Consider the following 22,704-nt stretch of genomic DNA (forward strand, 5'->3'; position numbering starts at 1 on the left):
TTAAATGTCATCAATGCCAAACAAAGCTTGACATACACATCACACGTTGATTTTGCTTCATATAAGCAGTTTGTATTTCAATATACCCGCTTTCTGAAAGCAACTGCTCAGCAGGACATAAGGTACTGTACCTTGAGATTTTTAATCAAACAAGTGATATGAACAGCTAAGAGTGCAAGCAAGATTTTAAAGTAGAAAGAATTTCTTTTACAGCAGACCAAACACAGGAATATTTTGAACCATGTGCTTGGGATTAGCTATTTATATCTTTTATTACAATATGTATGCAAACCACAAATAACACATTGAGTACATTACAGTAGTACTGTACTGATCAGAGAATTTTAAATAAATTTTTTTCTTTGCCATATTCAAACAAAAAGGGACTAACAAAGACCCTGCTATTATAACCTTTAGTGTTCTCCACAGCACTGATGATAAAGTCGGAATACATTTAAATCCATACAACACATCAAATTATTTTCAATCTAAAATACATGTATACCATTTCCATTAAAGATTTCATATTGGAAAAGTTCTGATTTAGGAGTTGACCTATACTCTGTAGTGTAAACACTTCTGCACTGAAGATGACATATTAAAATTCTCATAAATACTTATATGAGACCTGGTAATACTGATTAGGACATCATACAATACAAACCGATTTTTCAATTCACAGAATTATCCTCAAATTACAATTGTTTGGAATCATAACTCGCCCTCCTTAATTACTGCATATACCCAGGCACAGTACAAAACAAAGCAAAATACCTGTACTTGAAGAGAGATTATGATACAACACTATGAAACATGACAATGAAGATTAATATGCTACACTGTTAGGAAAATGTGCTTCCAAGGCATAAAGTAATTACTGTACATCCAACATTTATTGTCAAATTACCATATGAAAATAATTATAGAAATTCAATGCTCTTGTAATATATAATTTACTTATTTACATTTTCTTTGTCATGTGTCGAGTTTATATACATATGTACAAATACATTTACCTTACAGTAAGGAGAAACCTAACACAATTTGCTTTACCAAGCAGTAACTTGCATAATGATTATTCTAACAATTTCTTCCCCCTCAGGTATAAAAGAATAGAAAAAGCTGTAGTTGGAATGACAATAAATCAATAACAATGCCCATATCACTATCACTTACGACAACTATCTTTTGTCATAAGCAGCTAGTCATCAGTGCCATCACAATCGTGCAAATAGCAAAATCATTGTAGGAGGTACCATCCACAACGTTAACTTACGAGGCAAACTGTCTGAAAGGTTGAAGGTTCTTTGCAGTGTTATTTCAGTGCCAGCTACATTGCTTTTGGTCATTCAGTTTTCAATCTTTCCACTTGATTACTTCCAACTAATTTGTCAATCTTTAATATTGTCTTGCACTTCTTCAACTACCTAGCTTGACAACAGACCTTTCATTCTAGCCCCATGTAAGCTAGGAGACATAACTCTGTGACATTGTTAAATACTTTACAACATTAACGGAGGCAAGAAAGGAAGACTATTAGCAACACTATGTAAAGGAAAAGTCTGTCCACATGTAACCTAATCCACAAAAATCTTGTCAAGACTTTCTAATCCTTAGGAAACTAAGCAAGACTAGATTCCATCTGGAATCAAACCGAACAAACACTTTCTTAATCCTACTTTTACCTCACTAGAGGCAACTTATTTTCAACACTAAAATCCTGTACATTACAATAACTCATTCAGGATACACTATTATCTCTCTACCATTAAATTTCTTCACATGAACTGACCACTATAAAACTAAGAAATTGGTGATAAAACTACTTGACAGAAATTAGGATACTTTCCCTCATATGTATAGTTTACTAGCAGGCTCCCAGGAAGATTAACAAATATATGGTATGCATGCTATATCACAGGTACACTGGTCAAAACTATTTCTACTGGATAATCAAATATGGCACATTCAAACCATTCAATCTCAGAGATAAGACAAACTGTTGTAACCTGTGAAAAATAAGAGCCATCTAGTTAGAACTAAATCTCAAAATAATGGCAAGCAAAAGTGCAAGTCAGAATCTACTACAAAAAGTCAATTGTAACCTGGCCAATTAACCCTTTTACCCCCAGGCTATTTGGAAATTTCCAACCCTTAACCCCCAGGGTTTTTTTTTTTTTTTCAAGCACATTTTGCAGTATATCTTTTAAAATTGCTCTAACAGCCTTAATTTTTGTCATAGAGAGGTCAGGTTGGTCTCATTCTCTTGGAAAATGTCTGAAGTTTCTCAAAAAATTATCAAAAATATGCAAAAAAAAATTCAAATAGCAGTTTTTTCCAAAGACGTACTGGTACGTCCAAGGGGGTAAAGGGATGAGTTTTGTGAAATATACCAATACGTCCTTTGGGGTTAAAAGGGTTATAATATAAATATACTTTTGAATTGCTTTGAAAACAAAATTAAGTTTTAATTTGAATTCCTATATTTCACTCCTTCTTGATATCCTTATATTATCATCTTTCTATATGTAAACTATCTCGATAAGATCTGGAAACCATTAAGAAATGAGGACTAGTGAAACAACTATGTTATTCCCAATGAGGGAAAACCCTGAAGTTAGAAAATAGTATTTCAATGAACATTAAAATACTGTAATGTGACTAAATAGTTTTCACTTATCTGGAACCATACTCCTCTTTACCTTGCATTTAAAAAAAATGATTATATGAAAAATTAACAATTCTTAGCTGCTATCAAATTTCTGCATCCTTGAATTTTCAAGTACAGTAGTATCACATTGAGCGGATTTTAATCAGACAGCTTGTCGGAGTCTCCTCATTATAATTTTCCCAACAATTTTCCTTTCATATACAATTTGGCATTTTAGCATTTCATTGCAAGAAAACACACCTAAAGCTACAACCAGTATAACCTATAGTTACATTTCATAATTCTATACCATTTGAAGAAAAATACATGTGGCATTATGGAATCATAAGCTACCTTTTAATACCACATTGAAACATAATTCATTTCTTATGGCTATTGAGAGGAAACACTGTTTTCCCTTCTATCACATCCAATCTTCATGATGTTAGGTACAAATGATAAACTCGGGTGACTTTGCTACTAGAAAATGTGTAGTTGCGAGGCAAAAGAGCTGTGCAAAACTTTGCAATGTAATAAGGTGGAATATTCAAGCTAAGCAATTAACCTGCTCATACCAAACTTTACTTGAAGTATTTTGCAAAGCAAAAAAATTGCTGACAGCGATACCACATGAGAGAATGTATAGCGAGTGAAGTTATGATTGTAAAAAATTAAACCGTGTATGATATAATGTAGTAGTCAAAATAGTCAGCATAAGGAAAATGTTGCTCGTAACAGTTTTTTTCTTTCAGAGAAATGTATATATAGTCTAAATGACAAGACAAAAGCATCAGGCACACTAACCTATCAGTATAAAAGTCTTCTTGGTTTTTTAAAACTAAAGATGCACTATGCTTCATGTCTACATTATAGCTTAATCACCATTAAAAAATCTACTAAGGGTAGAAAATAACCCATTTTGAGTCAAAATGGGTTAGTTGATACATTAAATTATGCATTATATAAAAATGTAAAGCCCTCTACTGAAGGCGATTCCCACAACAAAAACCAGGAAATATCAGTTGCTCAAAAGACATTATCAAAGTTTTCTTGATAAAAAGAGTAATTATTCTATCATCACTTCTCTTCCCCATGTATACAATAATCACTGGAAGTGCTCTGTCCATGATGGGGTTTCACAAAAGAGAATATTTTTCTTGTATCAAACTTCTTTTTCAACAAAGAAATTTTACACATTGTAAATTTTTCATATGACTTCAATCTAGACCAACTTTCCATCCATCAATAATCAACTAAGCGTATTCTTCCTATGCGGCCACTGGGATCTCTGAAATTCAATGAGAAAAATACCAGTCAAATAATGTACGTTTATAAGACTCAATTCTATTTATTCTTTATGGGAAAAGCTAAAGTAAGGTAGGAGAAAGGAAGAAGAGTTAAGGGATTGACCTAAAAAGGATTTGAGGATGAAAGGTTAGAATTTAGAGAAAAATAACTAAAATCTATCATTTCCATAATAACCTGTGAATAGAAAATGCTGTTAACTCCAAATGTCAATTTCACAACCTCTGAATAGAACCGATAGTTTATTCTCCCACTGCCATTTCCTCCCCTTGATCTGTGGAACTACCATGGCAGGAGATATAGAAGGCAGCAAACCCAAAAAATTCACTGATATAATGTATCACCATTAGTTCATGTCTAATTCATACAGTAGTATGAAAAACAATGGGCCACGAACACTACCCTGAGGAACTCTAAACACTACATTCTTATACTTGTTATGGTGCCCATCAACAACTACTCTTTGTAATCTATTACTTAAAAATTCAATAATGATGTTAAGAAAAGACCCACCCACTCTTAAATGTTTAAATTTGAAAGCATGGGTTTCATGATTAACACAGTCAAAGGCAACACTAAAATTAAGGGCCATCACAAGAACTTTCCCACCATAATCAAGGGATTTCCAGCATAACATGGGAGATTGTAAGAAGGATATCACAAGTGCCAAGGTCTTTACAAAAACCAAACTGTAGACTAGGGAACAGATTACTATCTTCGGCATATCTATTCAGACGTTTTGTCAAGACATTCAAAAACTTTAGATAATATGGATTATGAAAATTAGCCAGTAATCACCAGGATTACAACTATCTCAAACACTATTACCAAATGGAGTAATTTTACTAATTCTCAATGCACAAAGAGAATCTCTTCTTGCTAAATTGTGAAAAATAAGACAAATTAGGAGCTAAGAAATCAGCAGTCTTAATAAAAAATAAAGTAGATATACCATTTAGGTCTACACCTCCATAAGCATCAAGGACCATGAGTGTTTTAATGATCACAGAAAACCGTTATTATCTAATTGTAATATATAACGTAATTATTGGGAAAATAAAAAAAATACTGACTGGTTGATTAAATTATCTTACTAATTTGCCTATATCACCAATTTTATCAATCTTGAGGAAATAGACATCAACAATATAATGTAGGCACTACATACAGAAAACTCAGCAGTCGATATCCAACCCAGATTTTAAACACACGATACCTTTACTCATAAGCTGTTCAGTGCACAATAACAATATGAATGAGACCATAACATGTGAGAATTAACCTATAACAGATATGTCAGGAGATAAATCATTACCCAACAAACATGTAACATATCTCCTAAAGGCAAGCATTTAATACTGTAATCCCAAATGTTATGGTAAACAATACATACGATATGTAGGGATATCTTCGTATGAATAATACTGATGAGTTAGATTAAAGGAGTTCATATTCTTGGCATGACACAAAATATTAACGTCAAGAGATGTTATCACTCTCTTATTAGACATTTTATGATAAGCCTATGGCAATCACTTCACAAGCACTAGTTGGTATCATGAAAGCAATGTGATCATAATCATTAAGGCTTATCCAATTTCTTTTACTTGCATCTGGATATTTTCATTTTTGCCAAGTTGTGGAATGAATTATCTTCCTGATCAGAAAGTTGAATTGGTAAAATTTCAAAAGTTCAAACTTGCTGCAAATGTTTCTATGTAGAACAGGCTGACATAAGTCTTTTTATAGTTTACATATGTAAGACCTACTTCAATGTTGCTATTTAAATTGTTCATTACTTCTCTTGTAGTTTTTTATTTCCTCATTTCCTTTCCTCACTGGGCTATCTATTTTTCCCTGTTTGAGCCCTTAGCCTTATAGCATCTTCTTTTCTAACTAGGGTTGTAGCGTAATAATAATAATTAACTAATTTAAAAAAGCAGTTAAGCAAGCATCCTTGCCAGAAACTACCACTGTATTTTTATAGGTAAAAATTGACGAAGATTGTAAAACATCATCAATCAAATCTAAAACTGAAATTTAATCAGAAAATGTAGCAACAACAGAAAGATCTAAGCTATCTTAACCATACATTGCATCATGGTGCCTACTATGGATGAAGTTTCACAATTTCTAGAAGGCATAAAATTACAATTGTGGTCTAATTAGACTTGCTCAATTGTTGCATATTTTTCTTTTACCCTGACTTTAGTTATTTTAAGATATGATTTCATCTTTTTTTTTTCTTTTCATCAAGGTCTACACATTACATTAAAGGGCAGCAAATGGATAAAAATGACAAATTCGGAGATAATTTGTATTTTTCCTAACCATACAAACCTTAGCTATTTACATTGGGTTTACCTTTTAGCGTAGCTGAAATGACGAGCCAATAGTTTTTAACGAGGGTTAATTACCCCCGCGCTAGTTAGCGGGGGTAGGGGAAGGGATAGCTTGCTACCCCTCCCCCCCACACACCGGTGATTTGCTTCACTTAGAGGTAGGACTTGACTTGGGGGCCAGGGTTGGCGGGCAAATATGTGTAAATAGCTAAGGTTTGTATGGTTAGGAAAAATACAAATTACAGTATCTCCGAATTTGTCTTTTGTTCCGTAACCGAAATACAAACCACGCTATTTACATTGGGTGACTTACCCCTTAGGAAGGGAGGAAAGTCCGCAGCCTTACTGACTTCGGCTTTGCCCGGGGACTCCATCATTCAGTGAGTAGCACTTGAGAGAAGGAGCCCCTGCACCTCACAAGTTCCTTGCATAGCCAGGAACGAGTGGCCTACATAAGTTGTGTGTGGAGGAAGGTGTGACTCGTCCTATGAAGTTGACCTTGAGACCTTTAGATAGGAATCTAGGATAGGACGTTCCCAATACCACCTCGTCAGGGTATGGGAGACGCAACAGTATTAAGCTTAATACTAGGAGCACAAGGAAGCATGGGTTACCTGCAGAGGTCGAGGTCAGTTATGCGAGGACCAGGATGCTGCTTCCCCAAGAGAGGGGAGAATGAAGAAAGAAGTAAGGGTCAGACATACTCTTTCATTCACGCAGACTAAAACCGGGTAACAACGCCCTCAACCTACTGCTACTTGTCCATAAAGGAGCCTGAGGTTAGACCAGCTGTTGTGCAGCCACCACAGGGCCGATAGAAAACGTACCGAGGCTCCTGTGGGTCACGTCTTGCAGGTAGTGGGGTGTGAAGGTCGTCTGACGCTTCCAGACCCCAGCTTGAAGCACCTGCGTCACAGAGAAGTTTCTCTTGAAGGCCAGGGACGTAGCAACACCCCTGACATCGTGTGCCCTAGGGCGACGTGACGGAGGAGGGTCTGGATTCAAGGCATGGTGGATAACCCTTCGAATCCAAGCTGAGATGGTGTTCCTGGTGACCCTCCTCTTCGTCCTGCCGGTGCTCACAAACAATGCTCGCACTTGAGGACGGACTGCAGCCGTTCTCTTCAAGTAGTACCTCAGACATCTCACTGGACATAGTAGCAGCTGGTCTGGGTCGCTTGTTAAAGAGCGGAGACTCGCGATCCTGAAAGAGTCGAACCGAGGATCCGGCACTCCAGGATTCTGAGTCTTGGCTACAAACTCAGGGACGAACCTGAACGTTACCTCCTCCCATCCCCTTGAATGGGCGATGTCGTATGAGAGACCATGAAGTTCACTAAACCGCTTGGCCGAAGCCAAAGCGAGCAGGAAAGCCGTCTTCCAAGACAGGTGGCGATAGGAGGCCTGGCGTAATGGTTCGAAGGGAGGTCTCTTAAGAGCCCTGAGGACCCAAACCACGTTCCAAGGAGGAGGTCTCACTTCCGACTGGGGGCAGGTAAACATATAGCTACGTATGAGTAGAGAGAGTTCTAGTGAGGAAGAAATGTCCACGCCTTTCCGCCTGAAAGCCAAGCTTAAGGCTGAGCGATAGCCTTTCACTGCCGAGACAGAAAGGCACATTTCCTCCCGCAGATATACGAGAGAGTCCGCTATTGCTGGAATAGTGGCATCGAGTGGAGAGATACCCCCCCCACGACACCAACCACAAAAGACTCTCCACTTCGCCTGGTAGACTCCCTCAGAGGACCTTCGCAGGTGCCGAGACATTTTCTCCGCAACCTGTTGCGAAAAGCCTCTCTCCGCGAGGAGACGCTGGATAGTCTCCAGGCGTGAAGCCGAAGCGAGGCCACGGCCTTGTGAGGGACGTTGGAGTGGGGTTGTCTGAGAAGCTCGTGTCGTGGAGGAAGTTCCCTCGGGAGCTCCGTCAGGAGCTGCAGAAGGTCCGGGAACCATTCCGCGTGATGCCATAGCGGAGCTACCAGAGTCATCGAACAGTTGACCGATAGTCTTGTCCTGTTGAGCACCCTTCTCATCAGACAGAACGGTGGGAAGGCGTACACGTCGATGTTGTCCCACCGTTGCTGAAAGCATCTTGCCAGAGTGCCTTGGGGTCTGGGACTGGGGAGCAGTACAGAGGCAGCTTGAAATTCAACGCTGTCGCGAACAGGTCCACGGTCGGGGAACCCCACAAAGTCAGGACTTTGTTGGCTATCTGAGGATCCAAAGACCACTCGGTACTCACTATCTGCGAGGCCCTGCTCAGACTGTCGGCGAGCACATTCCTCTTGCCAGGAATGAAGCGAGCTGATAGTATTATCGAGTGGACTTCGGTCCACCTCAGAATCTCTACTGCAAGATGGGATAGCTGCTGCGAAAAAGTGCCTCCCTGCTTGTTGATATAAGCCACTACCGTGGTGTTGTCGCTCATCACCACCACGGAGTGACCCGCCAGGGTCCGTTGGAACTGTTGAAGAGCCAGAAAGAAGGCCTTCAACTCTAGCAGGTTGATGTGCAGGCACTTTTCTGCCTCTGACCAAAGGCCTGAGGTCCTCTGGTTCAGAACGTGCGCCCCCCACCCTTCTTTTGACGCGTCCAAAAACAGAGTCAATTCCGGGGGGAGGACGAGAAGACTCACTCCCTTCCGCAGGTTCTCGTCGACCAGCCACCACCGCAAGTCCGTCCGTTCCAAAGATCCTATCGGGACCAGAATGTCCGGGGTATCGGATCCTTGATTCCACCGGGACTTGAGCCGCCACTGCAGGGATCTCATCCTGAGGCGGCTGTTTAGAACGAGACGAGCCAGGGAGGACAGGTGACCTAAGAGACGCAACCACGACTGGGCGGGGAGCTCTTCTTGCCTGAGGAAGGGTTCCGCCACCCTTCTCAGCCTTGCTATCCTGTCGTCTGATGGAAAGGCTTTGTGGAGATTGGTGTCTATCAGCATGCCTAGATAAACCAATCGTTGGGACGGCTGCAGAGAGGACTTCTCGAGGTTTACCACGATCCCCAGATCCTGGCAAAGACCTAGAAGCCTGTCTCGGTGCCGAAGTAGGGTCAACTCCGAGTCTGCTAGGATCAGCCAGTTGTCCAGATAACGAAGGAGACGAATGCCGTTCCTGTGCGCTCAAGATGAAATCAGGGTGAACACTCTGGTGAACACCTGAGGAGCTGTGGAGAGACCGAAACACAGCACCTTGAACTGGTAGATCTTGTCGTCTAGGCAGAATCTCAAGTACTTCCTGGAAGACGGATGGATTGGGATCTGGAAGTACGCGTCCTTTAGATCCAGTGTGCACATGAAGTCTTGTGGTCTCACCGCAAGTCTGACCGTGTCCGCTGTCTCCATGCTGAACCGGGTTTGCTTGACAAACCCGTTCAGAGCTGAGAGGTCGATGACAGGTCTCCAGCCTCCAGACGCCTTCTTTACAAGAAAGAGTCGACTGAAGAAGCCTGGGGAGCCGTCGACAACCTCCTGGAGAGCACCCTTCTTGAGCATGGTCTCGACTTCAGCCCGAAGGGCCAGCCCCTTTGCCGGACCCGTGGCATAGGAGCTCAACGACACTGGATTCGCTGTCAGGGGAGGTTGAGATGTTGTGAATGGAACGCGATAGCCTTGGCCGATCACCGAAACCGTCCAAGCATCGGCCCCGTGTTGCTGCCACCTGCGGACGCAATGCTGAAGGCATCCCCCCAAAGGTGGACACGCAGGGGGACTTGCCGCCCCTCTTGACCTTGGCTGGAAAGGGCTGGGGCTTAGACACCACTTTCTTAACTGCCGGTGCCTGCTTCGGAGCCTTATGAGGCTGCTGCTGCTGTTGCGGCGGAGCTGGAGGCTTATAGGGCCGAGCTGTAAGGGCCCTGTGGAGGAGGGAGTCGGTGCTAGATTTCCTCCACCTCTCAGCCGTTCGCTCCATATCCTGTGGCTCGAACAGATTCTCCTCAAAAAGGGAAGCATGTCTGAGCCTACAGACATCCACGGCGGGGACCTTCGGGTGGAACCTCTCGGTCACCGCATCGCGCCGCTTCAACACCGAGTTGGCCCACAGGGTGGTGACCTGGTGCGCCAGGAACTCGATGGAGCGGGTGCCCGAGAGTAAGGAGGTCTCCAGGGCCTTCTTATTGGTCTCCTTAGACAAGTCCTCCGAGCGCAATAGGATGCCCAGAGTTCCTAGCCATATATCCAACCACGAAGTGGCCTGCATGGCGCACTTCGCGACCTTCTCATGGCTCAGGATCTCCGACGCCGAGAACGACACCTGCCGGGCAGAGAGCTTCTCGAGGGGAACTCCCTTAGCCAGCTCCTCCATGGAGTGATGGAGAGGAAGAGCGAGACTGGACTCACCCAAGATCTCAAAATACCTCCTCTGCTGGAGACGAGGAGGAGGGATGAGTTTGTTCCCGGCAGAGGAACGACTGGAGGAGGCAAGAATCGCGAGCTGGGCGTTGGCCCTGGCTCTGGCACTCTTCAGACCCCGAGACCAGGGCAGAGCCGCACTGGACTTAGGGGCTTTCTGAACGTCGAACACTTCGTCCAAGACTGTGTCCTTGCTTTCTCGGGGGGCGATCACGGGGTCCATGAACCCGTTGAGTTGCCTCATCAGGCTCAGGACCTGCCAGAAGGCATGTTCAGATTCCTGCTGATCTCCTCCTTGCGAGCTGGCAGCTAAGTCTCCTGTCCCCGGAATCTCTTCCTGGGGCGAAGCGTGGACGTTCCCCCGGGGAGCTGCGGGTTCCTGGCGAATCCTTGAAGACGATTTCGGGATGGTCTTGGAGTCCTTGGGTTCCCTCCTGGGAGGGATACAGGATCCCAACAAAGAGGTTCGAAGAGCCCCTTCTGCACGAGACGATTCTTCTCCATGAAGAGAAGGCTTCCCCCTTGGTGCTGAGGGTAAGACTATCGCTTCACTGGACTCACCCGAGGACGGAAAAGCCCCGTCCACGGGAGGAGAAAACGCTTGCGCAGGGGAAGGGGCCTTCCAGACAGACCTCCTAGGAACCAACTTCTCCCTGGGGGAAGTCACCACGAAGTCCACTCCTCTCTTTCTCTTCAGCGTAGGTGAGGCAGCCGTTGGTTTGTTGCCCTGATCGGCGAGTGCTGGCTTCATTACCCTCACTAACGCTCGCATCAGAGGACCAAACCAAGTCTGTTGTTCCACGGACACAGAGTCCGAAATCCTCGCTGGAGGAAAAGGGATCGGCGATCCTTCGGGCGTGCAGGCGAGTGGGCGTGAAGGCGTACAGGCGAACGAGCGCGTGGGCGAGCCGGTGAACGAATGCGTTGGCGCGATGGCGAGGGAATGCGTTGCCGCGTGGGCGAGTGAGAACGTTCCGAAGATCGCTGGCGACGTTGGTCAGGAGACCTGTAGCGCGAGGGAGAGCGATTGCGAGCAGGCGATCGGTGGTGCGCTGGCGAACGCTGGTGCCCAGGCGAGCGATGGCGCGTTGGCGAGCTAGCAGAGGGCGAACCATGTCCTTCCAGAACCTCTGGGCGACGGCGCGTTGGAGAACGCATGCGTGCAGGCGATAAGTCACGCGGGCGATCCGGAGATCGCCGATGTTCAGGTGATCGCTGACGCGTAGGAGAATGCTGACAAGCAGGCGATTGTTGAATCGTCTGTGATCGCTGGCGAGCAAGAGGGCGACGCGTGGAATCCTGTGAAGGAACAGTCGGCGCGGCGCGTTCACGAACAGGAAGCGCGTAGGCGCGTGGGCGAACATGTGCTTTAGAAACACGCGCTGGAGAACGCGGGCGATGTTGTGCAGGAACAAGCTGAGGATCGCGAGAGCGCTCAGGAGACTGATGGCGCGCAGGGCGCACAACAGGAAGAGCGCTGACGAACAGGAGAGTGCTGACGAGCAGGAGAGCGCCTGTGCGCTAACACTGCAGAAGGGCGAGCAGGGGAATGCTGGTGCGCTGGGCGCTCTTCAGGAACAACAGGTTGAAGGATGTCCTCAGGAGAGCGCTGGCGAGAAGAAGGGCGAACATCAGGAGAGCGCCGGCGAATAGGTGAGCGCTGACGAGCAGGAGAGCGCCTGTGCGCTAACACTGCACGTGTAAGGGAAGAATCCCTTTGCCCCGAAGGGACCGTTGCCCATCGAGTGACGAGGTCAGGTTGCTGAACATTTGCCCCAGAAGGTGAAGGTCTAGCAGGCGTAGGAGACCGATCCCCAGAGAGGTCTAATGAAGCTGGAGCTGCAGGCTGTTTACGGCGAGGAGAGTCCCCTTCGGAGGAAGGAGATCCAAAAAGGCGCCTCTTAACACCCTTATAAGGAGACGGGAGGCCCTTGCGACGCAGCAGACGGTGAGCCTTACGGCGAAGGCGGCCACGAGGAAGATCATCAGGACCATCAGTCCTCCGAAGGGGAGTCTGAGTCAAGGCACTCCCCTTAGAGGGAAGCTGGACAGCAGAAGAGCCCGTAGGACTCCCTTCCCCCTTCGAAGGATGTACGGAAGGGGGAGGAGAGCCGTCAGCACCAACATCCCCAACTGCACCTGCAGAGGATTGCCCCGCCCCGTGGGAGGCCTCTGCCACCACGACGTCGACGATAGACAGAGGGTCTACCTCTGCTATCACCGGCGACTGCTTAACAGCGGCCCCCAACTGGACAAGGTCAATCAGGGAAACCCTGGAGGGCAAGCCCTTAAGCCCCGGGGAAGCCCAAATCTGTAAAAGATCATCATTAGACAGTGATTCATCAATAACCTCCCCCGGAGGAGGAGGGGGAACCGCCCCGCTATGGGAGGCGACACTCTCTCCCCCCACCCAAGGTCGGGAAACAGAGCTAGGGCCTGCGCTACCACTCGGCCGACTCTCCTTAGGAGCCGAACTAGGGGGAGCTTCGGAGGAGGTTTGGGCGGCGAAAGAAGAGTCCCGAGAACCTTCCTCCTTCAAGGCAACCCCAGAAGGAGAACGGTCTCTCTTGGACTTCTTCTTACGCCGGTGGCCAAACCTCTCCCACTGGGAGGCAGACCACTCCCTGCACTCACTACACATTTTCCTGATCACACCGTCAGCCTCGACACTGCGGGCAAAGGGTGTGAGGATCCGTATCCGTGGCCGACATAAAGGTACCACAAGGGCGGCCAGCAATTCCAGGGCACGTACGCATAGCAATAATAAAGGTGGTCAACTTCTAACACACACACACACTGTAGAGAAAAAGCAGAAAAAAGATTAAAGGCTGTCAACGAGGACGATGGACAGACACGTCTGTTCATCACCGGAGCCAAAAGTGAAGTGAAGCAAATCACCGGTGTGTGTGTGTGTGTGTGGGGGGGGGGGGGGGGGGTAGCAAGCTACCCTTCCCCTACCCCCTGCTATCTAGCGCGGGGGTAATTAACCCTCGTTAAAAACTATTGGCTCGTCATTTCAGCTACGCTAAAAGGTAAACCCAATGTAAATAGCGTGGTTTGTATTTCGGTTACGGAACAAATAAACTGTAAAGCTAAGACAAAAAACAAGTGAGGATCAACAGTGTTCAAACACTTGTCCTACATTAAAGACAAAACCTTGGTGGACATACCAGAGTAATATAAAAAAGTATATTACGGTAATATAAAACAAGCCAGAACTGACAGCATACACACAAAAACCATCAATAATAAAGCATAGAAATAGCAGTCCGGCACAAATTCTTTGCTGGGTCCGCCACCTTCATCTCCAACCATGACAGTAGCAAATAGGGTGGCAGTCCCTTGGAGGGAGAGGAAGAAATGGTGGCAGGAGAAAGCTTTACTGTTTTCAATCAGAGGTCATCAAGTTGGCACTTGCAATTAATAGCATTTTCTATTCATAATAAGATTCAAAGAGAAGTAGGATGAGAAGTCCACATTGTAATGTGTAATTCTTGATTACAAAGATTTTTTTATCTGTGATGTTAAAGTCCTTATCATATACATAAAAATTCGATCCACAAAGAATGTAAGGTTTCTGATTTGAACTTATTTTTGTAGCTATTATTTTCATTACCAAACTTATTTCCATAATTATAACTTACATAACTATGAATTCAATCCACAAATAATGTCAAGTTTCTGATTTGAACTTATTTTTGCAGCTATAATTTCCATTACCAAACCTGTTTCCATAATTATAATTAACATGACAATGAATTCAATCCCCAAATAATGTCAGGATTCTGATTTACCCTATTTTTGTATCTATAATATCCATTACCATGAATCTAATCAACAAATTTAACTGTAGCAGGTTTCCTTCTGATTATGGACAACTACAGCAAATGCTAAGGCATAAGTAGTACAGTGATACCTCGGTAGTCGAACGACTCTATACTCGAACAATTCGGAGTTCGACCAAAATTTTCGAGAAATTTTTGCTGCGGTGCTCGACCAAAAATTCGGTACTCGACCAGCCGAACACGTGACGACCGCATGGGCTTTGTGATGATCGCGCCATCTCGGCCACTCTCGCTTGTTCGGGAAGCATCAGTTCTCTCGAGAGCGTCACTCAGACAACGCGCGATCAGCATTCGTTGTGATTTAGTGATTTTCAGTGCTTTTAATTGCTTTTTTAGCTTTCATAATGAGTCCCAAGAAAGTAATGAGTGTTAAGGGGAAGGAGAAGAGGAAAACAGTGCGAACAACGATCGAGTTGAAGAAGGAAATTATAGCGAAATATGAGAATGGTGTACGAGTGTCCGATTTAGCGGTAGAATACGGAATGGCGAAGTCGACCATTTCTACGTTTTTAAAGCATAAAGAAATGATTAAGAAGGCGAATGTTGCAACGGGAGTTACGGCGGTAACTAAGCAAAGGCCACAAGTGATTGAGGAGATGGAAAAGTTGCTTTTAATATTTATTAAAGAAAAACAGTTGGCCGGGGAAAGTGTTAGTGAAGCGTTCATTTGTGAAAAAGCGTTGCATATCTATGAAGAATTAGTGAAGAAAAGTCCGAGTACCAGTGAAAGTGATTCATTTACATTTAAAGCGAGCAGGGGTTGGTTTGAAAAGTTTCGTAATAGAACAGGTATTCATCGTGTTACTAGGCATGGGGAGGCAGCTAGTTCGGATCAAATTGCAGCCGATAAATACGTGGGGGAATTCGATCGGTACATAAATGAACAAAATTTGATCGCACAACAAGTCTTTAATTGTGATGAGACTGGGTTATTTTGGAAGAAAATGCCAGCCAATACGTACATTACCAAGGACGAGACGAAGATGCCAGGTCACAAGCCAATGAAAGATAGGCTAACATTGTTGCTGTGTGCAAATGCAAGTGGCGATTGCAAGATCAAACCCTTGTTAGTGTACCACTCGGACAACCCCCGGGTGTTCAAACGAAATAATATTTGTAAAAGTGCACTACCAGTTATGTGGCGCTCGAACACTAAATCTTGGGTCACAAGACAATTCTTTACTGAGTGGATAAACGAAGTGTTTGCCCCCCAGGTTAAGGCTTACCTCATTGAAAAGAGCTTGCCAATGAAATGTCTTCTGGTTATGGACAATGCTCCTGCACATCCTCCAGGTCTCGAGGATGACTTGAAAGAAGAATACAGCTTTATCAAAATCAAATTCTTGCCCCCCAATACTACTCCCATACTCCAGCCCATGGACCAACAGGTCATTTCAAACTTCAAAAAACTCTATACCAAGGCCCTTTTCAGAAAGTGTTTTGAAGTGACCAGTGACACGAAGTTGACCCTAAAGGAATTCTGGAAGGAACACTTCAGCATCCTCAACTCTGTTAACATGATTGACCAAGCTTGGCGAGGTGTGACCTATAGGACATTGAACTCTGCCTGGCGTAAGCTGTGGCCATCATGTGTCACAGAGAGGGAGTTTGAAGGTTTCCAACCAGAGGCGGGTCCAAGCACTGCTACCCCTGTAATTTCTGATGACACTGATGTCGTTGAGGAAATTGTTGTCATGGGCAGGAGTTTGGGGCTTGAGGTCGACAAGGATGATATTGATGAGCTTGTAGAAAGCCATTCTACCGAGTTGACTGTGGAGGAATTGTTGCACCTGCAACAACAACAGCAGCAGGATCTGATTGTGGAGCAGGAATCTTCAGAAGAGGATGAGGTAAGGGAGGATGTTCCAAGTTCTCTCATCAATGAAATTTGTTCCAAGTGGGCAGATGTGCAGGCTTTTGCTGAAAAATACCACCCAGAAATTGCAGTAGCAAACCGGGCAGTGCATATGTTTAATGATAGTGTCATGTATCATTTTCGAAGAATACTGCAGAGGAGGAAGAAACAATTAACAATAGACCAGTTTTTCACAAAAGAAAAGAAAGCTGCTACATCAAAGCCTGTTTCTCCTCCAAAGAAGAGACAAAGAAGAGAAGAAACCCCTGAAATAGATCTGCCCACCCTTTCATTGGAGAGAGAAACAACTCCTGAAGGAGAACTACCCCGCCACATCATGGAAGGGGACTCTCCTTCCAAGCAGTAACCTCCCCCTTCCATCCTCTCCACATCCATCCCTGTATGCCATCGAACCGCTGCTCAAAGGTATGTTCACTACAGTACAGAAAATGGTTTAAAATTGTTTTATTTTAGTACAGTAAATGGTTTAAAATTGTTTTATAGGATTTTCTGACCAATTTCATACACATTTAGATAATTATTGTTGTTTAGGTACACGTTTTATTAATATTTTGGGCCTGTTCGAGTGCTTGGGAACGGAATAGAATATATACCATTATTTCTTATGGGGAAAAAAAATTCGGTACTCGAACAAATCGGAGGTCGAACACGGATCTCGAACGGATTATGGTCGAGTACCGAGGTATCACTGTATGCAGATCTGCTATACTACTGTACACTAATTTGTGAATATTCTTGGTAACAAGTGGAGAACTTGAAACCTTCCACCACCAAAAACCCATATTTGCATTCAAAATTTCCAAGTCTGTTATATACAATGACTTCATTATAAATGGGTTGACCAGCAGTACTAAATTCCATCTCGCCATATTTTTTTAATTAACTAATTATGGTCCAACTAACTTTTAAGCTCTATTCTATTTTCATTATCAACCATTTCTAACAATTAGTATCTATATGCCAATTACCTTCTCTGTGGTCAAAACTACTAGAGTCAATGATAAAGATTAACAACAACAAATCAAGTAAGAACATTGGCCCTGTACTGTACAAGTTTATCACTAACCTGTCCTCTGCTCCTGAACTTTGACTTGCAGGCTGATGTTTACTTTGCTGAGAATAATCCCGGTTATAGTCACGGTGACTTTCCCTCGAACTTTGGTTGTCTCGATGGTGGTAGCTTCGGTGCTGATAATCCCTGTGTGAAGTATTTTGATGATCTCTGTAGCTGTCACCTCGATCACGCTCAGAACGCTCTTCCTTTGGCCTTTCGTACTCTCTACTTGTTTTTCTTCTAATGCCGCCACTACTGCTGCTATTACTGATTCTACCACCAGAAATGTAATCGCGACCACGACTCCTACTACGACTACGTCGATTACTGTAGTGGTCTCTTTCTCGGTCCCTAAAATAGTCAGAAATAACAAACCAGTTAAAAATCATATCTATTTTCATCCTTGATATTTTGACTCATATTCCAATTTTTGGGGATGCGTAGACCACGTAAGACCCTATCATTATGTGAAGTGAGATTGTCTGCTTATGGTTGTCAAGATTTGCATCCAATTTTAATAAGTTTACTAATGTTAAACAAACATGAAATGGAAAGGTAAAAAATTCAGCCTCAAAGTTTACATAACCTATATACAGTTAAGGAAAAAAAATCACATCCTTAAATCTATAATAAAAATAAGTTAATGAGATAATATAAGTTTTTCTTAATTGTATCAAAACTTGTATGTATTCATATAACTTGGCTTCCTATCCATGTCATATGAATACATATTAAGTATTTGGAAATCAAATCGCCTGAAATTTCATATAAAAATCATACTATATATCAGTTTAGTGAGATCGATGTTACTCTATGGACATGAGTCATGGTATGACAATGAAACAATCCCCAATAGATTTAGTAGATTTGAGAACAAAGCCCTCAGGACAGGATTAGAAATGAAACTATAAGAAAGAGTACTCGGGTGCCTTATGTGGATGAGATCATGATGAGGGGTAGATGAGATGGTTTGGGCATGCTCTTCGCACTCCCCAAGAGAGATTAGTTCACCAAATGTTCAGCTAGGCTCTATTAGGCACTAGAAGAGCTGGAAGACCCAGAACTACATGGCTGAGGACTATGAAGTGCCAAGTAGGAGATAATGAATGAAGAAGTATTGAATTAAAAGCTCAAGATAGAGGTGACTGGCGAAATCTAACCGAGGCCCTTTGTGTCAATAGGTGGAAGAGGAGATGATGATGATGATAACTTGGTATTTTCAATGTATTCTGGTCATTCATCTACTAGAATTTTTTTTTCTTCCTTAAAATCTGCATTTTGAGTAATTGCCTAAATAAATGGTTTAATTCTTTTTAATTACTTGAAAACTACATTTTTCAAATTGATTATTTTACAGTATGTACTTCTTTCCAGTAGGAAATTACTCAGGAACTTTCATATAATCAAGTTCAAACTATTTTGTTTTGGAAATTGAAAAAAAATTGGAGGTACTGACTATGGATTTAAAATGACAAATTCAAAGATAATTTGTATTTTTCCTAACCATACAAACCTTAGCTATTTACAAAGGGTATTACTTTTAGCGTAGCTGAAATGGCGAGCCATTAGAATTTAACGAGGGTGTATTACCCCCGCGCTAGTTAGCGGGGGGGTAGGGGAGTGGTAGCTAGCTACCCCTTCTCCCCCTCACACACAGGTGAATACTCACTTTCACTTAGAGGTAGGACTTGTCTTGGGGGACAGGGCTGGCGGGCAAATATGTGTAAATAGCTAAGGTTTGTATGGTTAGGAAAAATACAAATTATCTTCGAATTTGTCATTTGTTCCGTAACCGAAATACAAACCACGCTATTTACAAAGGGTGACTTATCCCTTAGGAAGGGTGGAAAGTCCCCAGCCATACTGGCTTTGGCTTTACCCGGGGACTCAGAATTCGAGTGAGTCGCACTCGAGAAAAGGAGTCCCTGCACCTCACAAGTTCCTTGCTCCGCAAGGAACCATGTGGCCTACGTAAGCTTGTGTGTGAAGGAAGAAGTGTGACTCGTCCTAGGCAGTTGACCTGGAGTTCCAGAAGGAACTCTGGGTTAGGACGTTCCCAATACCACCTCGTCAGGGTATGGGGGACGCGACAGTATTGACTCAATACTCGGAACACAAGGAAGCATGGTTTACCTGCAGAGGTTCGAGGTCAGCTATGCAGAGACCAGGATGCTGCTTCCCCGTAGAGGGGATGATGAAGAAAGAAGTAAGGGCCAGACATACTTCTTTCGTTCATGCAGACTAAAACCTGATAACAATGCCCTCAACCTTCTGCTACCTGTCCAAAAGGGAGCCTGAGGTTAGACCAGCTGTTGTGTAGCCACCACAGAGCGATAGAAAACGTATCGAGACTCCTGTGGGTCACGCCCTGCAGGAAGCGAGCTGCGAAGGTCATCAGACGCTTCCAGACTCCAGCTTGTAGCACCTGCGTCACAGAGTAGTATTACTCGAAGGCAAGGGACGTTGCGATGTATCCAACATCGTGCTGTAGGGCGACGTGACGGGGGAGGGTCTGAAGACAGGACGAGATGAATGTCCTTGAGTCCGGGCTGAAGAGGTATACTGGTGACTCTCCCCCCATGTCCTCCTTGTGTTCCCAAATCAGCTGCAACTGAGGACAAACTGCAGCTGTTCCCAGCGCTAACCTCTCGATTCCTTACTGGCAAGAAAGAGAAGGTCTTGGGACATCAGACACAGAATGGAGACTCGAAATCTTGAATGAATCGGACCGAAGGGCCGGGACCCTCAGATTCTGAGTCTAGCCAACAACTCAGGAGCGAGCCTGAATGTTGCCTTCCCCTCTTCCTTAGAAAGGGGGGAGTAGTAAGAGACCAAGAAGATTGCTTACACACTGGCCGTGGCCAGAGTGAGCAGAAGACCCAAGGCGGAATACAATCCGAGGCCTGTCGTAAAAGGGGTCTTGAGAAGATCTCTTAAAGGACTAAAAGTCCGAGCCATGCTCCAAGTTGGAGGTCTTCCTCCGACTAGGGCAGGGACGATCGTAGTTTCGCATGAGCGAGGATAGATCCAGCGGGCAGGAAAGTTATCCCTTTAAGCCTGAAGGTCAGGGAAAGGCTGAGCGACAGGCTTCATTGCCGAGAGCGGAAAGGAGTTTCCTCCCGCCGAAAGGCAATAAGACTGTTATTGCTGGAGAAGAGGCCTCAAGGGAAGGGGTATATCTCCCACGGCACCAACCACCTTAGACTCTTCACTTTGCCTGGGAGACCCCTGTGGATGACTATCGCAGATGACGCGACCTCCGTAACGCGACTGTAGCGGGTTGTCTCTTCTAGAGGAGGAAGCGTGGTGTCTCCAGGCATGAAGCCGAAGCGACGTCCCGGTTCGGGAGAGATGTCGCAGTGTGGTTGCTTGAGTAGTCTGCGCCGTGGGAGAAGCTCTCCCGGGAGTTCCGTCAGGGGAAGCAGAGGGTCCAGAAACCGTTCTGCGCGTAGTCCCAGTGGAGCTCTCCCATTGAAAGGTTGACAGACAATCTGGTCTTGTTGAGGCCCATTGTCCGCAGACAAAAAAAAGGAGGGAAGACGCAGGCGTCGAAGTTGTCCCACCATCACCGGAATGCATCTTGCCAGTGTCTCGGGGACTGAGACTGGGGGGAAGACTAGCGGAAGCTTGAGGTTCCAAGCTGTCGCGATCAGGTCCCCCAGACCAGCACTTGCTGGTTACCCAAGGTCAAAGACCCCTAGGTACACTCTCTCTATGAGGCTCTGCTCGGATAGTCTGAGAGAAACATTCCCCTGCCTGGAATGAGAGAGCCGATGGTGGTATTGAGAGAATCTCAATCATCCCGGTATCTCTACTGCAAGATGTGAAGGTGTGAAAATGCGTCCCCTGCTGGTTAGAATGAAGTCGACGCGCAACGGGGACACTCGGCAGTAGCTGTAGGATCTGAAGAGGGGCCAGACTAAGGTCCCTAAGCCTGCCTGAATGATGGAGAGGTATCCTTCAGGTCTTGACCATAGGCCTGGACCGGAACATGCCCCCCCCCCCTTTCCTTTGACGAGTCCGAGAACCGCATCAAGAATGTGGGGAAAGGACGAGAATATCCACTACCATCAAGAGGCTCCATAGGTCAACACCCATTGCAGGTCTAATAGTTCCGCTGGTCCCATAGGGCCAGGGAGTCCAGTTAAACATTGCCTGAAGCCACCGGAACTTGGATCGCCCCACATGGAACTTATCCTGAGGCGACCGTTCGGACTATAGACGGGTCAATGAGGAAAGAAGAACTAGGAAACGTTTCAAGGTAGGGCTGAAAGCTCTGCTTGACTGAGAACAGGTACTGCGACTCTCCTCAGTCTTGCCACAGTCAACCGAAAGGAAGGCTCGGAGGATGTGGTAACAGAATCTGGCGTCCCCAGGTGGTCACCCATCCAAGTACCAACGTTGCTTAACCTCGCTGGATGGACGAGAAGCGGGGTTTCCAATGTGGTAAGGCGGTTGACTCAATATCATGGCCAGATACTCCAGATGTTGAGGCAGAGGAAGAGAAGGCTCTAAGCAAAATACCATGAGCCCACACTCATGGTAAGCATCCGGAAGCTTGTCCCGGCGCTGAAGAAGGTCGAAACCTGAGCCTACGGGAGTTGACCAGCCCTCCAAACAGCAGAGGGGGCGGAAGCCTGCCCCTGAGCGGCCAAGAGGAAGGCAGGGAGAGTTCTCTGGGGAAACAAACCTGCTATGCCACGGCGGGATAGCCACACTGCATCATAAGCAGGAATACTTGCAGTCTAGGCTGAATTCGACGAGCACCCTGGAAGATGGATGGAATGGAAACTGAAAGTACCCGTCCTTCCGATCCAGGGTTTTTAAGGAGTCCTGTCGCCTCGTTACCAGTCTGATCGATTCTGCTGGCCGAAGTTTGTTCGACAAACTTGATCTGGGCTGAGAGGTCGACTATGGACATCCCCTCTCAGATCCTTCCTTACAAGAAAGGATCGACTGAGGGGGCCGGGGGTGAAGCCGTCGATGATCCTAAGGAAGACCTTCGCCTAAGGTATGGATCATTCTGCCCAACCGGGCAATTCTGCTGACGCTATGGCATAGAGGTTCAGAGACACTGAATTCGCTGACAGAGACGGCAGGCGCGATATCCTTGGCTACTCACAGAGAATATGCGGGAATGGGCATCGGGAAGGTGTCATTCGGATGAGTAACCTTAAGCATCCTCCCAGCGAAAAACCTGCAATCCTAGAGTTCGTGAACTCCTTTTAGGACTATGCCCCCCCGGGGGAGTCTCCCGTGCCATCTGTTCCTGACAGGA

At 45.0% G+C, this 22,704-nt stretch overlaps 1 protein-coding gene across 1 annotated transcript in view; it reads right to left on the reverse strand.

The window, feature by feature from the left end:
* Positions 1 to 97: 97 nt before the first annotated feature.
* The window catches only part of LOC137660210 (CLK4-associating serine/arginine rich protein-like), a 77,774-nt gene continuing 55,167 nt past the window's right edge, over positions 98 to 22,704 (reverse strand). The window contains 2 exon segments of the mRNA XM_068394924.1: positions 98 to 3,938; positions 17,439 to 17,777. Coding sequence (XP_068251025.1) covers positions 3,893 to 3,938; positions 17,439 to 17,777 — 385 coding nt within the window. The 3' untranslated portion in view covers positions 98 to 3,892.

Source organism: Palaemon carinicauda, chromosome 20 (assembly GCF_036898095.1).
Source record: "Palaemon carinicauda isolate YSFRI2023 chromosome 20, ASM3689809v2, whole genome shotgun sequence".
NCBI lineage: Eukaryota > Metazoa > Arthropoda > Malacostraca > Decapoda > Palaemonidae > Palaemon > Palaemon carinicauda.